Here is a 16,236-nt window from a genome sequence, read left to right on the forward strand (position 1 = left end):
CACCGCATGTCGGGGATCACTTGGTGCTTCTTCAGCAGGAAGTGACAGCCCTCTTGGCCAAGGGGTCATCAAGTGCGTTCCTGGGTTGGAAATAGGGAGTGGTTGTTATTCCTACTACTTTCTGGTCCCCAAGAAAGACAAGGGAGACCTGCGTCCCATCTTGGACCTAAGGAATGTCAATCGCGTCCTCCGGACGGAGAAATTCAAGATGCTGACGCTGGCTCAGGTCCTGGCTGCCCTCGACCCTGGGGACTGGTAGCGTTGGACTTGCAGGACGCATATTTCCACATCCCCGTCCTGCCAGCCCACCGACGTTACCTGTGGTTCACGGTAGGCCAGGAGCATTTTCAGTTTGCCGTGCTCCCCTTCGGCCTTTCCAGTGCCCCTCGGGTGTTCACAAAAGCGATGGCGGTGGTCGCAGCTCATCTGCGCGGGTCAGGGGTGTCAGTCTTCCCCTACCTCGACGACTGGTTGTTGAAGGCGGGCTCGCCCCAGGTAGTTGTCACCCACCTCCGACCTCCTGCATTTGCAGGGGTTCTCCATCAACGTGCCGAAGTTGCACTAGAGTCCCTCTCAGAAGCTCCCCCTTCATCAGAGCAGTTTTGGGTTTATCCTCCCGAACAGCGAGTGCAGGATATTCAGGCTATGATTCCGATCTTTCAGCCTCTATCCTGGGTTTCCGGCTCCTGGGCCTGATGGCCTCCTGCATCCTACTAGTGCCACATGCCAGGTGGCATATGCAGGCTCTGCAGTGGGACCTGAAGTTCCAGTGGGCACAGAACCGGGGCAACCTGTCCGATTACATCAAGATCTCAGAGGGCACTGCACGACAATCACAGTGGTGGCTCACGAATCGCGATTGGGTCAATGGCAGATACCTCTCCCTTCCCCAACCGTAGCACACAGTGATGACGAACGTGTACCTCTTGGGATGGGGTGGCCACTTGGGAGAGGCGGAGATCAGAGGCCTCTGGTCTCCGGTGGAGTCCCGGCTCCATATCAACCTTTTGGAGCTTGGTGCGATCCGACTGGCACTGAAGGCATTAATTCCCTCTGTCCCGAGAAGTGTAGTGCAGGTGTTTAAGGACAACACTACGGCCATGGGGTATTGCAACAAACAGGGCGGAGTGAGGTCGTGGACCCTATGTCAGGAGGCTCTGCGCCTTCTTGACATGGCTGGAACATCAGGGCATTACCTTGGTGGTTCAACACCTGACAGGTTCTCTGAACGCCAGGGCGGACGAACTCAGCTGCCGGTGCTTGATGGATCACGAATGGCGTCTGAACTCATACGTGGCGCAGGATCTCTGTCGGCAGTGGTGAGAGCCTTGTTTAGATCTATTCGCCACCGAAGGGAACGCGCAATGTCATCAGTTCTACGCGTCGGAATTTCCAAAGCGACACTCGCTAGGCGACAATTTTTGGTGCAAGTGGAGTGGCGTCTATTGTACGCCTTTCCGCCTATACCACTTCTTCCGACAGTGCTGAAGAAGATTTGGCGTGACCGGACCCAAGTCATTCTTGTGGCTCCAGATTGGGCACAAAGGTACTGGTATCCCGAGCTACTCAGCATGGCGATCGAGCCCCCGATCCGGCTGCCACTTCGGGAGAATCTTCTGTCACAGCAGCAGGGGACGATTGAGCGTGGAGATTGAGCGGCAACAGTTGACCGCTTTCGATCTATCTCCCGAAGTCTGTGATGTCATTCTGGCAGCCAGGCGTCCCTCCACGAAAACAGTATACGCCTGCAGGTCGAGCAAGTTTGTGGCATGGTGCACAGCCAATTCTGTGGATCCCCTTTCTGCCCCTCTTTCTGAAGTTCTTCTGTTCCTTCTTTCCTTGACCCGGCAGGGCTCTGTTCTGTGCACTGTCAAAGCTTATCTTTCTGCCATCTCCGCCTTTCTACGGCTTACTGATCAGCCTTCTCTTTTTAAGTCCCTGGCTGTTAACTGTTTTCTGAAAGGCATTATGCACACCTTCCCTCCTGTGCCGTTCATCATGCCTCAATGGGACTTGAGCCTTGTCTAGACGTTTCTGATGTGCGCTCCCTTCGAGCCCTTCATAACTGTCCTTTGCGTCTTCTCACCTTAAAGACTGCTTTCCTGGTGGCTATCACCTCTGCCAAAAGAGTGAGTGAGCTCCAGGCTCTTTCTTCTAAACCTCCTTTCCTTTCTGTTCATCAGGACAAGGTGGTTCTGAGGACTCATCCTGCTTTCTTGGCAAAGGTTGCCACACCTTTCCACATCGAGCAGACCATCACTTTGTCCACCTTCTTTCCGCCTCCGCATCCTTCCAGAGAAGAAGAGAGGCGCCACCCTCTGGACCCAAAACGTGCGCTCTCTTTCTACCTTGACAGTCGGGTCTGGAGAGACGGCTTCCTTGGCCGTTCTGTTCTCCGTGATTTCCTGGTGTAATTTGGTTCGCAGACCCACCACCGGGGTTGGTGTTGCTGGGGTATCTATTCTAAGGTAAGGAATCTATCACTAGCGTGTCTCTTTCTGATGCACATGTTACTACTTGTGTAGTAAGAGACATTAGTTAGTGATAGATTCCTCACCGCCCCACCCATCCTCCCCGCTTCTGTGAACTGATTACTTGGGTTAAGGTCATCCCCTTTTCAGGGCCCTAGTTTCTTGGCACCAGTGGTCAGTTTCTTGCATGGTTCTGAGTTCCTGGTGTTGAAAGTCGTGTACAGAACTGAAGTCAGTAATCATGGGTGGCGCCTATGTAGACTCCGTGACGTCATCTCGGTGCTTAAGACGCCAGCGACGGACGCGGAGCCGCAGGACGCCACCTACTGGCGCAAAACTTTCCGGATCCAGTCTGACGCCTGGGAATATTCTACGGTAAGGAATCTATCACTAACTAATGTCTCTTACAGATATATTGTTACACAAGTAGTAACTTGTGCTTCAGGGTCCCAGCCACCCGGTGGGAGACAGGATCCACTGATTCCATCTGGGTTGGTAAGAGATCACATCGGACAGGTGGGTTCTGCAATTTGTGTTCAAAAGTTATGACTCACCTTTCCTTTCTTCCCCAACGAACCTCCCATAGTCACTCCAGAAACTGACTGAGAACTCTCTCTCCATTTTGCGTCAGGAAGCATTTCGGCCAAAGGAGCTGTAGAAAGGATGATGGTGCAAGAAGTAGGATGTGGTTCTTATTCCCTGTATTTTCTGGTGCCCAAGAAAGACAGAGGTCCTTGGCCTGTCCTAGACCTGTGCCCGTCCTAGACCTGTGCCCTCTCAATGCCTTCCTCCAGAAGGAGAAGTTAAAAATGCTCCCCCTAGCGGAGGTCTTGTCTGCCCTTGACCTTAGATAGTGGATGGTGGCATTGGATCTGCAGGACGTCTATTTCCACATTCCTGACCTGTCAGCCCATTGGTGCTATCTGCGGTTCGTGGTGGGAGAGGAGCTTTTTTTTTATGTGCTGCCCTTTGGTCCTACCAGTGTCCCTCAAGTGTTTACGAAAGTGATGGTGGTGGCAGCACACCTTCGGAGGTCAGGTGTGCCAGTCTTCCCCTTAATTTGACAACTGGCTTTTGAAGGGAAGCTTGACCTACGCAGTTATCAGACACCTCCAGACTACGGCAAACCACCTGTCTTCTTGGGGGTTTTCAATGCCAAAGTCACACAAGACTCCTTCTTAGATACTCCTCTTAATTGGAGACATTCTAGACACGTTTCTATTTGGTACCTTTCCCCCGGGAAAGAGTCCAGAATATTGAGACTATGCTAATGATCTTCCAGTCCCGGTTCTGGATTTGTCTGAGGCTGCTGGGAGTGATGGCATCCTGCATTCTACTTGTTCAGCACGCCAGGTGGCATATGGGCTTTGCAGTGCGATTTGAAGTCCCTGTGAGCCCAACATCAAGGGGACCTCTTCGAACACGATCAGGCTTCGGAGGAGACTGCCAAAGACCTGCAGTGGTGGTTGCTGGACCGTGACCCCCACCCAGAGCTGACAGTGGTGACTGATGCATCGCTTCTGAGCTAGGACAGCCATGTGGGAGTGGTAGAAATCGGAGGCCTCTAGTGGAGTTCCAGTTTCATATCAATCTTCTGGAGCTGAGGGCCATCTGCTTGGTTCTGAATGGCCTTCCTGCCATACATTAAGGAAAGGCTGAAACTTGTGCTCACAAACACCGGGTGGAGGATTAGGTCTTCGTGGGATTTGCTGGACCAAAAAAAGGCAAGGCTGTTCAGAAGTGTACCATTTTGCACTGGATCGATCATGCTCTACATAAAGATCTGCTATAAATTGGCATCCCGTTCTGTGATTGGACGACCTATTAATCAGATTCCAAGTCTAGGATTCTGCACATTGCTATTCTAGTTTGCTTTTGGGGCTCTACATCTCAAAAGCAACTGATGTCAACCCACTCAAGTGGCACCATTATATGCCCCATACATCACTTCTGGATCGGAATGGCATCAGTGCGGAGCCACACTGCACCACCTTCAGATGCACAGAATTACCATTAAAAGAGTTTGCAGATCCAATCTGATGCCAGAGGCATATTCAAAAGGTGACCAATGTGTGGCTAGATAGTCTCTCTGCCAGAAAGAGCGTTACCAAAGGTAACTAACTTGTTTGTCATTTCCTACTGGGACTCTAGGCTGACCCCGTGACACAGTGTCAGGGCTTCTTGACTACAGGAATGGCCAGTGATATTATTGATGGTTGTGTCTAGACATTCTGGCCCTGTACGTTATAAGTTTGTCATTCTCAGAAGACCTTCTCTGATAGTCCTTGGATCTTATCAAAAGGTTGGGTGAGCTGATGGTATTTATGTATTAGGGCAGTGGTTCTTAACTTGGGGTCCTCAAAGCCTACTCAGGGGGTCCACGACTGCTTTCTAAATGTTATACTGTTAATAGATTAATAAAGTGTATATAAATAAACAAGCACAATAGAACATTTTAAAACATTCTGTAAATGTGAAGGAATTTAAAATTGAGGATAAAAATTAGGTTAGTATTCTCAGCTTGATTCATGGGACAGTGCAAGTGCACCAAACTGAATATAGAATGAACAATGGGTTGCCTTAATTGAATTTAGAAAAGCCCACCCTTCCCATTAACATTAAGATTTGTTTGTAAAATAAATATTTTATCATTTGTTTTTTGTTTTATGGTCCAAGTCATCATTGCTTCGGCCAGGGTACATGGATTTCAGTTATGACTGATGGGGGTTCCCAGATTCCAATATTTATCAGGTGGAGGTTCCCTGACTCTGTAATGATTAAGTGGACGGCCACACAAATAAAAAGCTTAAAAACCACCGTATTAGGACATTGTTGCATCTGATCAACATCATGTGATTCCCTGTGGAGATCTGTAACAGGCACCAGGGTTTGTGACATCAAAAAAGATTTCAAGGTTTCTAATGGCGTTATAAAAATAAAGAATATGCGAAGAGAACAAAGTTCCTTTCAGAATCCTTGTTACTGAATGTACCTGGATTGGCTTGTCATTGACTGTACCATCGAGTATAAAAACTGCATCTCCTTGTTCAACTTTTTGATTTGTATTTATTTTAATATATTATTTATTTTGAAGGATCGGTGCAGCACTAGAAACAGATTTCAACAGCAGAATATAGTATATACATTGGGTGATAACCATAATAATTGTTACATCCTGGAAATGTCTAAGTGGTTCATCGAATAATGGGTCGAGCTGGCTTGATTTTTGCTGACTTTTCCAGCTGTGAGTGTGTGGGACCCACAGCATGGTTGTTCTCGCCATGATGTAGCAGGTCGCATGGGCAGGTCTTAAGCATCTAAAAACATTACCCAGATATCTTCATTTTAAAGCATACAATGCTTACAGAATTGTCTCTGCTGCAATAGAATGCCAAACATCCTACGGTGAGTATGTGCACACAGTGCCGCTGGGAAAGTGAATTAGATGCTTCCAGACTATCCTATTATATACATGTACAGTGTTAATTCTGAAAACCTCTGCATTCGATCACCATAGAGGTGATGCAATCTATGCTATTGGCATAATGTTTGCTCCAGAATCCAGATACAATATATTACCCACCCCCAACTCCGTTTTTTATTTTATTTTTTTATAACAAATTCTTGATCTGCTCAGTTAAAATGGGGAGTTGGGGTGGGTAGGTGAGGAGCAAGCGAAAATGGCCAGCATACTTTTTGGTAACATGGATTTCTGTTATGTCTTAAACTCCCATCCAGATTTACAAGCAGGTTATTCTCCTTTCCCTCTGACTAACATGCAGAAACCAGGTTGTCTACTTTTCCTTCCATTTTCACTTTAGACTATTTAGAAAACACTGCCTGTGGATGGCACCAGTATTCATAGACATTAGACTTTTGGTGACTGCTTAAAGGTTTTCTATTGCTTTTTATATAATTTTGCTGGCAAATGTGATTTTGGATCCTCCGAATGTTATCCTAAATGGGTTAGTTACAGCAGAAGGGGGGGGGGGGAATATAAATGCTGGGGAGAACCAACGTTACCTGTAAGTAAGTGATCCCATTGAGTTCTGTTGTCATAGTTCACTATCATGTGGCCCCAGTACAGGCCCTCATTACTCTACCTTGTATCGTGTTTTTCAAAAAGCTGCCGGCTCCTGTGGCTCTCGAAGCTCTCCCCGTTTCTTCCTGCACAACGGACTGACCTGGTAAGGAATCTCAGAAAAGCAGTGCTGCTTGACATTGCTTCCTGATATTTACTGTACTCTGGTTTCCCCAGTTGTGTAAAGAATGTATACAACTATGAGTAGATATTAGTGACCTTTTTCGTTCCGCTCATTCATAAAGGTCAAGACTGAATAAATTGTCTTACCTGGAGTCATCGCCTCTCTCTTCACTCATGTGTCTTCGCATTAAAAGAACATCTCACTTCACACCATCATGTGTAATAACTTGAATTATGTGTATTATAAGATAGCATTAAATGGAAGAACATTGTGTTTGTGTTGCCTTGAAAAGTCATGTGCACGGTCATAAAGTTCACTTTAACATAAGCTTAAAAAATGTGAAGCAAAGGCTCAACATTTACTGTCGTATATGAATGTTGGTTATATGTGGAATGTATGATTGGAATCCTCACAGCAACAGAGTTACTATAGCAAATCCATTAGAATAATAATTCCAAATAGCTGTTTTTTTCTCCTCATATGAAATGTCCCCATATCCTCTGCATGTTGAGCTATAATGAACACTAGAAATTCCAACAGGTGCACACTGGATCCACAGGCATCTCCTTCAAGCCTGATTTCAATGTACAACTCGCTGTGAAGGTGAGTTGGGGACTACTTAGAACAGGTTTTGTTTTGGGATTAATTCTTATAATCCTCTGGTTTTAACTAGTCACTGGAAACGTGTGGTATGTTGCTGACTGGTACCTGTCATTTGTATCATGAGGGCCCAGGAAGTGAAGCAGAATGTTTTTGCCTCCGAGCCTGCTTCACTCTTTCCTGCCCCCTCCCTTAAAGGGGACATTTGCACCATGAATGAAGGTCCTCCTTCCATCTGATTGCTTAGAAATGCTGGGATTATCTGATAGAGACTACTAGCCGCAGAGTCCTTAATGTAGAATTATCCCCAGGCGTGAGACTGGATCCAGAATTTTTTTTCTTGCCTCAGCATCTCTGCGCGCCGGGTGGCGGTACCATGTGACTCCACCCTGACGTCGTCCGCGGGCATGACGTCAGCAAGGTCACATAAGCCCCACCTCACGTCGACATCAGTTTTTCTCTTTTCCGCGACCACGTCGATCCGGATCGTGCCCCGACTGGTTTTCAAGCCTCCTTTTCACATTTTGGTTCGTGTAACAGTGTGCGAATGCCTTCGGGCTTCAAGTCGTGTATGGATTGTGAACGCCAGATGTCGGCGACAGACCCTCACTCAATATGTATGTGGTGTGTGGGCAAGCACCATGACTCTACGGACTATGAAGCTTGTCAATACCTTAAACCGAAGTCCCGGCGGGAGCGCCGGATGAAATTGCTGTTGGCCCGCTTGTCCAGGTCAGAGTCGTCCCAGCGTCCGTCCCCTACCTCGGAGGCCAGGAACCACCGATACCGTCTGCGGCATCGCCCCGTGCCATGGCCCCAAGGGTGTCGCTTGCCAGCTGGTAGGTCCTGTAGTTTGTCTCCGAGGTCATGTCCTCGTTTGGCAGAGGGCGCGCGCTCCCCTCTGTACGTGCGCCCCCGCCAGTCACCACCCTATCCACCGTTTCCCGGCATCGGGCGACTAGGGCCCAAATGACAGCCTACACTGCAGCTCTGCAGGCTTCTTTGGCCCCTCCTTCACCTCCTGAGATGTCTGCGGATCCCTTGCCTTATGCGGGGCCTTCTGCGGAGTCATTGGCGGCTTTGGCCCCGGCGCCGAAGGTTTCGGTTGTAGGAGGGTTGGTGTCGTCGAGGGGTAGTCCTTCAGGGCTCCCCTCTTCGACCCGTGGCGACCCTGCCTCGCAGCACATCCCTATGGGGCCCCCTGTGGTGTCACAGGAGGTCACCGGGACTCCGGGCTTGTCCCCGAGTCCCCCTCTGCCCTCGGAGCAGGTGGCTGCCTCTCCAGAGGCCGAGCCGGCGTCGTTTCGGTGCCGGAGGCTTTCCTCCCCTGCCCTGGCGGTGCCGTGGGTGAAGGCCCGGGCCTGGGGTGCTTTCCCGAGTCCCCTCAGTCCTCTCTGCAGGCGGCTGCCCTGAGTGAGGTCGAGCCGGCACCTTTTCGGCGCCGTTCCTTAGCCGCACCTGCTCCGACCCCGCCCCATTCTCTTAGGGAGCACGTGGTGGAGGAGGTCAACTCGGCGCTGCCGATGCCCGCTCCGGCGCCAGTCGTCGTCGAGCTGGCGCCTGTGGCGGATTCCACGGTGCCGTGCCAGCGTCGGGTCCATGATTCGTCTTCTGAGGAGGTTCCCTATCTGCTGGTTTCTATCTCTCCAGAGACAGGGTGCTGCATTGTTGCCTTTTCACCGTCATCTTCCAGGGAGGGTGCCTTGCCGTCCCTGCGGCCTAAGCCCTCGGGCCCTCCTTTCCGCAGTTCGCGGTTGGACCACCACCGGCTTCTCCACCCTCCCCGGGGTCCCTCAGGTTCCCCACTCGTCTGTGGATCCCCCACTATTCCAGGGCTGGCCGCTCCCCCCTATAGCTGGACTTGGAGACGGATGGCTCAGTCTGCTGCCGTCACCCGCGGAGGAATTACTTTCTCCCCCGCGAGCCCTACGGAGGCCAGTGTCGCCTTCGTTCTGGCTATTTCCACGGCCGCTGGCATTTTGCGGATGGGCGAGCCGGTCACCCCTTTTCCTACAGATAATCTCTTGGAGGTTCTCTACCAGGGCTCTGGTGGACGGGAGCTGTTCCTTCCTTTTGAAGCGTCGCTCCACAATTCTCTTCTAGGAGCTTGGGGGCGTCCTGCCACGGGTCATCCGGTGCCTCAGCCGCTCCTGCATCATCACCGTCCTACGCCACACGATCATGTTTGGCTTTCCTTCCACCATTCTACTCAAGGCTCTCTTCTGCGGACTGCCTTTCCGTCCTTGCCTCTGGTGTTGTTTCCTCCATCTCGGAAGGCCCGGTGGTTAGATTTCAGGGGGCGTAACATCTTCGCTTCATCCAGTGCTGCCTTGCAGGCGCTCAACACTCTTTGTGTGTTGGCTAGGGCTACCTCCAGCCTGTGGGATTCAGCGGAGTCCCTTCTTTCTCATGTCTCCCTTGAGGGTGCCCCCACTGATCTACAGCACCATGTGTTGGATGGTCGGGAGTTGGCCGTATTTATTCTCCGTGCGGCCTTGGATGTTGCCGATGCTCTCGGCCGTGCTATGGCCACTTCTGTGGCTCTCCGTCGCCATGCTTGGCTACAGGATGCTGTTTTTCCTGAGAATATTAGGGAGCGTCTGGTTGACCTGCCCTTTGATGGGGGTCCTTTTGTTTAACACTCATATGGACTCCGCCATTCAGCGTCTCCTTGCGGGACTCCATCTGCCTCCCCCTCCGTAGGCTGCATGTTGATCCCCCGAGGCTTGATGGGAGGCGTTATCCCACCTGCTCCTGGAATCTGCTGTTTTTTGAGTGGGCCGTTTATATATTCTGTGTGGTTTGGCGTGCCTTCGGGGTCCCTTGGTTGGTCCCTCTCTTCTGTTGGCTGCTGGTTCAGCCCTTTGGCAAGTGTGTAATTTTTGGCCAATTGCTTAGTTGTCTGTGATTCCTACCGCAGGTTTTGTGTTCTTGTCCTCTGATGCAGGATTTTTTTCCCTAAGAGTGGTTCCCTTGTTTTCTATGGGACATGCCTTTCCCTAAGTGGGGTACTTGTAGCTATTGTATAGCTCTGTCCTATGTGGGCGAGGTGTGGACTCCCCTTGTGGGCTCCTCACCTTTCCTGGTGTCGCTGTTTACCGCTTATGCGGTTCTTTGTGGGGGTGTAGCTTGCATGGCTCCAGGGTCTGTCGTTTCAGTTACCGTGTCATTGCTGGACCAGCTTTGGCATGCCGTGTGTGGCGTTGTGCTGTGGTGGTTCCCGCCCCTTTTTTGTCCAGCGTTTAGCCTGGTCCTCTGCTTGGTGCTCCAGGAGGGGTAGGATTTCCTGGTGTTTTCCTGGGTTCTGGTGGATGGTGTCTGTCCTATGTTTTTCTCCTCCTCTTCTCTTCTGGCTGGTTCCACTTCTTTCGTGGGTCGGTTTATGTCTGGTATAATTTCCCTTTAGAGGTTGTTCTGGATTTTCCTGGCCTTTGCTTTCGTCCTGCGCTTGGCTTGGTCTGGGCGCTCGGCTTCATAGTATTTGCCAGCTTCCGGCTGCGCACGCCTGCTCTTCTGCTCCACGGCAAGGGGCATTGGGGGAGAGGGGGCCTTGTGATCCTGCCTCTTGGTCTGCTGGTGCCTTGCAAGACTATTTCTTTCTTCTCACGCCTGCAAAACAACAGTTGAGGGACAGAATGCAGAACAATGTCATACATTCACACCAGTACAGAGATCTGGGCCTAAATCCATCGTTTTTTTGCACTCCACACCACCCCAGTTCAGACCTGGCCATATGCAAATCAGCCTTGACCCTGTGCCTCATGGGAACAGTCCAGCACGAACTGCCAAGCCATGTCTTTACTGGACCGGAATCAAGCATCGCAGGACCGGTTTCTGGCGATCAGCCGTCTTCAGCCAGGGTAGCTTGACTCCAGTGGTGTGGAGAGCATGGGACTCACGTCTGAGCATACCCATCCCACTCGGGGTGACAATTGCAAAACAACAGTTGATGGACAGAATGCAGAACAATGTCATAAATTCACCCCGGTACAGAGATCTGGGCCTAAATCCATCTTTTTTTTGCACTCCACACCACCCCAGTTCAGACATGGCCATATGCAAATCAGCCTTGACCCTGTACCTCATGGGAACAGTCCAGCCCAAACTGCCAAGCCATGTCTTTACTGGACCAGAATCAAGCATCCTAGGACCGGTTTCTGGCTATCAGCCGTCTTCAGCCAGGATAGCTTGACTCCAGTGGTGTGGAGAGCATGGGACTCACGTCTGAGCATACCCATCCCACTCGGGGTGACACATGCAAAACAACAGTTGATGGACAGAATGCAGAACAATTTTATACATTCACCCCAGTACAGAGATTTGGGCCTAAATCCATCGTTTTTTTGCACTCCACACCTCCCCATCTCAGACATGGCCATATGCAAATCAGCCTTGACCCTGTGCCTCATGGGAACAGTCCAGCCCGAACTGCCAAGCCATGTCTTAACTGGACCAGACTCAAGCGTCCTAGGACCGGTTTCTGGCTATCAGCCGTCTTCAGCCAGGATAGCTTGACTCCAGTGGTGTGGAGAGCATGGGACTCACGTCTGAGCATACCCATCCCACTCGGGGTGACACATGCAAAACAACAGTTGATGGACAGAATGCAGAACAATTTTATACATTCACCCCAGTACAGAGATTTGGGCCTAAATCCATCGTTTTTTTGCACTCCACACCTCCCCATCTCAGACATGGCCATATGCAAATCAGCCTTGACCCTGTGCCTCATGGGAACAGTCCAGCCCGAACTGCCAAGCCATGTCTTAACTGGACCGGACTCAAGCGTCCTATTTATTTATTTATTTTCGAGATTTTTATAGCGCAACAAATACCCTAAGGTGTCTCGGCGCTTGTGAGCTAATAGAAATCAGCCATTAACTTACTGGTTGAACAGCCATGTTTTTAAGAGCCTGCGAAAGCTCATCAGGTTCGGGGCAGTTTTAATAGCCAATGGCAAGAGATTCCAAAGTTTTGGAGTGGCCACCAGAAAACGTCTGTCTCCCCAGGTGGCAGTTCTTGTACGCGGTACAGGGAGGAGACAGATGTTAGCCGATCTTAGTTGCCTCTTGGGGGTGTATAGCTGAAAGGCTTCTGTGAGGAACCTGGGTCCAACGCCATGCACTGCCTTATAGGCAATGCAGAAGGCCTTAAATTTGATACGGCTTTCAACTCTCAGCCAGTGGAGATGACGAATGGCAGGAGTGGTGGGCTTGCGACGAGGAATGTTAAGAAGAATCCTTGCAGCCGCATTCTGAATAGACTGCAACTTCATTAGGACACGCTTCTGTGTGTTTAAAAAGAGAGCGTTCCCATAGTCTATTTTTGAGAAAACTAAGGTAGAGACCAGGGTCTTCCCAGCTGAGGTAGGGAGGTAAGGCAATAGTTTCTTAATTTTTTTCAAAATGAAGAATGCTGAAGAGACAACCTTGTTTGTGTGGAGGTCGAAAGACAGTTTACTGTCAAAAATCACTCCCAGGTTTCTGGCCTTTTCTACTGGGACAGGTGGAGGGCCCAGCTTTTCAGGCCACCAGATAGAAGACCATTCAGGAGAGAGCCTGCCGAAGGTCATGATCTCGGTCTTATCTGAGTTAAGCCTCAGACAATTCGAGGCCATCCAAGTGCTGACCTCGAGCATGGCTCTCTGGAAGTTGGCTGCCACAATAGGGCCATCTCTATGAATTGCCAGAACCAGCTGGGTATCGTCTGCGTAGGATGTGAGCCGTACCCCATGGGCCTTTTTTACCCTCGCTAAGTCCGCTACGTAGATGTTAAATAGCATAGGACTTAGCGAGGAGCCCTGTGGGACTCCACAAGGGAGTGCAGAGATAGGGGAGTAGAAATCTCCCAGCCTCACTGTCTGGGTACGGTTTTCCAGGAAAGATGAAATAAGGTCCCTGGCCATACCATTTATCCCCAAGGCTGTGACACAGTCGACCAGGATACCATGGTCGACCGTGTCAAAGGCTGCAGACAAATCCAGAAGGATCAGGACAGCCGCCCCTCCCTGGTCCATGATAGCCCTTATCTCATCTGAGGCCTTTATCAAGGCGGTCTCCGTTCCATGCCCTTTCCTGAACCCAAACTGCGTTTTGTCGAGGAGTTGGTGAGCCTCGACGAACTCTGAGAGTTGTTTGTTCATCAGAGATTCGCATATTTTGGCAGGAAAGGGCAGACACGCAATGGGTCTGTAACTGGCCACAGCTGTAGGGTCCAGGGAAGGTTTTTTCAAAAGGGGTTTGATTGCAGCCTTCTTCCAAGGACTGGGGTATTGACCTGTCTGGAATGCAGTGTTGCAAATTTCCATGAGTGGACGCGAGATCACTTCAGTGAGTTTTGCCATCACGGAAGGAGGACAAGGGTCCAGAGGGGAGCCCGACTTAGTGGTGGAGATGAGTCTGATAATATTGTCTTGTGTGGTGGGCGTAAAACAGGGAAAGCGATCATGATTATGATCAGAAATTACTTTTTCCTCATTACAGACTCTGTGTTTAGTCCTGGTATCCCCTTCGAAAGAGGAATATATATCAGCCACCTTTGTGGTGAAGAATGTGGAAAGATCATTGCAGAAGGTCTGTGAGGGTTCGACCCCCGATCCCGTGGAGGGAGTGGACAGAGTCGTGACGACAGAGAACAGCTCTCTAGCAGAATTTGTGGCATTCTCTATTTGTGCCGAAAAAAAGACAGTTTTTCGGGCGATAATCGCCTTTTTATATATTGTGAGGGCATCTTTATAGGTTTGTTTGGCTATGGGGCAGTAGACTTTCCTCCAACGCCTTTCTAGGTTCCTGCAGTGTTGCCGATGAAGTCTAAGATCTTCAGTATACCAAGCGGCCGACGGAGATGCTCTATTAAATCTCGTGAGTTTCTCCGGGGCCACTTGATCAGCGGCACTCCGAATCCAATCCTGGAATTCGGAGGCTGATAGTGCAGGAGTATCTCCTCCCTGAGGGCAGGAAGAGGTCAGGGAATCTAACATATGAGGGATATCCGGGTTCTTCCAGGCTCGAGTCCCAATCCTGGTTCGTGGCCTGGGGGGAGGAAGATTTGTAGTCCGGATATGTAACTCAAATATAATGGCCCTATGGTCTGACCACGTGATAGGCATGATTCCAATACAAAAATATCAGGATTATTAGTGAACAGACCATCTAAGGTATGTCCTGCCTGATGTGTGATGCCCTTAACCAATTGATGCAATCCCAAATTTGAGAGATCAGCAGTAAGTTGAATGGTATCATGGTTGTCCTGCTCTTCCAAATAGAAGTTGAAATCTCCCAGTATCATATATTTATCAGAACTTATAATATGATCATTAAAGTCTGAAAAGGTGGAGAGAAAGGGGTTTCGAGGGCCAGGAGGAAGATATAATAAGATTCCTTTCAAGGCTTGTTTAGAATTGATGCTGATAGCAAAGGTAGCTGCTTCACAGTTGGCGGAGTTTATGGGATCAAAGGTGGTACGGTATTTATCCTTGTAAATAATAGCGAGTCCGCCACCTCTTCCTATGGGTCTGTCATGTCTGGCTACACTATATCCATCAGGGGTTGCAGCACAAAAATCCGGCCCTGACCCGGCATCTGCCCAGGTTTCAGTGGCAAATAGTAAATCCAGGTCGTGGGCGAGAATAAACTCACTAATCTGGAGACTGTGGGATGGAAGAGAGCGCGTATTAATAAGCGCAGCTCGACAGCTATGAGAGAAAGCGTTATCCAGAGCATATGACGGGATATAGTTAGGGTCTACTTGGACTGATAGATGGGATTGTAAAAGTTGGTAGCTACACCCCGGACACGGGGGAGGACAGGCGCCCACCGCAGCGGTAAGAGCGGTAAGAGGTACAGAAATGCAGTCTTGATGTACATTACCATGGTTCAGCTTTTTTAATTGCTGAGGAGAATAACGCAGTCGGGGACCAGGGGTTGTGGCCCTAGGCCGTGTCCGGGCGCGGACGGGCGCAGACGGGCTTGGCTTAGGCGCGGCTTCGGCGCGCGCCCGCTGCGCCAGCCCGCTGCGCCGTCTGGACATGGTGTCAATTATATAGGACGTGAGGAGGGTGGGAGGCCGGCGCGACTAGAGCGCAACCCCCGCCCACACCAAAGATGGCGCCCGCCGCCGCCTACACCGAGTGAGAGAAATCGGCTGGGCCAGGCAGGAGAAGTGAATATGAAGCGTGAGGAGGGGTGTCAGTGTGCCTGCAGTAAATTCCCTCTTGATTAATAAATTTAAAAGCCCCCACAAAGAATTCAGATACAGATTTTAAAAGTTCATAAAAAGCAGTTTAAATCACACAATAATGCCAGCAAAAGGTAAATGGTCGCTATTAGCTCGCAGCCCTAGACTCCCTCTAGGGAGAGCTCTGAAAGGCAGTGAGCGCCGAAAAATAACCCTGCTAAATAGTCTGGGAGGGCGGGAGGCCGGCGCGACTAGAGCGCAGCCCCAGCCCACACCAAAGATGGCGCCCGCCGCCGCCTACACCGAGTGAGAGAAATCGGCTGGGCGAGGCAGGAGAAGTGAATATGAACCGTGAGGAGGGGTGTCAGTGTGCCTGCAGTAAATTCCCTCTTGATTAATAAATTTAAAAGCCCCCACAAAGAATTCAGATTCAGATTTTAAAAGTTCATAAAAAGCAGTTTAAATCACACAATAATGCCAGCAAAAGGTAAATGGTCGCTATTAGCTCGCAGCCCTAGACTCCCTCTAGGGAGAGCTCTGAAAGGCAGTGAGCGCTGAAAAATAACCCTGCTAAATAGTCTGGGAGGGCGGGAGGCCGGCGCGACTAGAGCGCAGCCCCAGCCCACACCAAAGATGGCGCCCGCCGCCGCCTACACCGAGTGAGAGAAATCGGCTGGGCGAGGCAGGAGAAGTGAATATGAAGCGTGAGGAGGGGTGTCAGTGTGCCTGCAGTAAATTCCCTCTTGATTAATAAATTTAAAAGCCCCCACAAAGAATTCAGATAC

The 16,236-nt window shown here is 50.2% G+C and overlaps 1 protein-coding gene across 8 annotated transcripts in view; it reads left to right on the plus strand.

Annotated features, from left to right (window-relative positions):
- Nucleotides 1-16,236, plus strand: part of NF1 (neurofibromin 1) — a 2,143,703-nt gene that overhangs the window by 1,955,892 nt on the left and 171,575 nt on the right. The window contains exon 58 of one of the 8 annotated variants that reach the window (XM_078679717.1): nucleotides 6,598-6,658. The exons of the other annotated variants lie outside the window; for them this stretch is intronic. Coding sequence (XP_078535843.1) covers nucleotides 6,598-6,658 — 61 coding nt within the window. The remainder of the gene's footprint in view (nucleotides 1-6,597; nucleotides 6,659-16,236) is intronic. 8 annotated transcript variants of the gene reach the window in all.

Source organism: Lissotriton helveticus, chromosome 3_1 (genome assembly GCF_964261635.1).
Source record: "Lissotriton helveticus chromosome 3_1, aLisHel1.1, whole genome shotgun sequence".
In the NCBI taxonomy this organism is placed as follows: domain Eukaryota; kingdom Metazoa; phylum Chordata; class Amphibia; order Caudata; family Salamandridae; genus Lissotriton; species Lissotriton helveticus.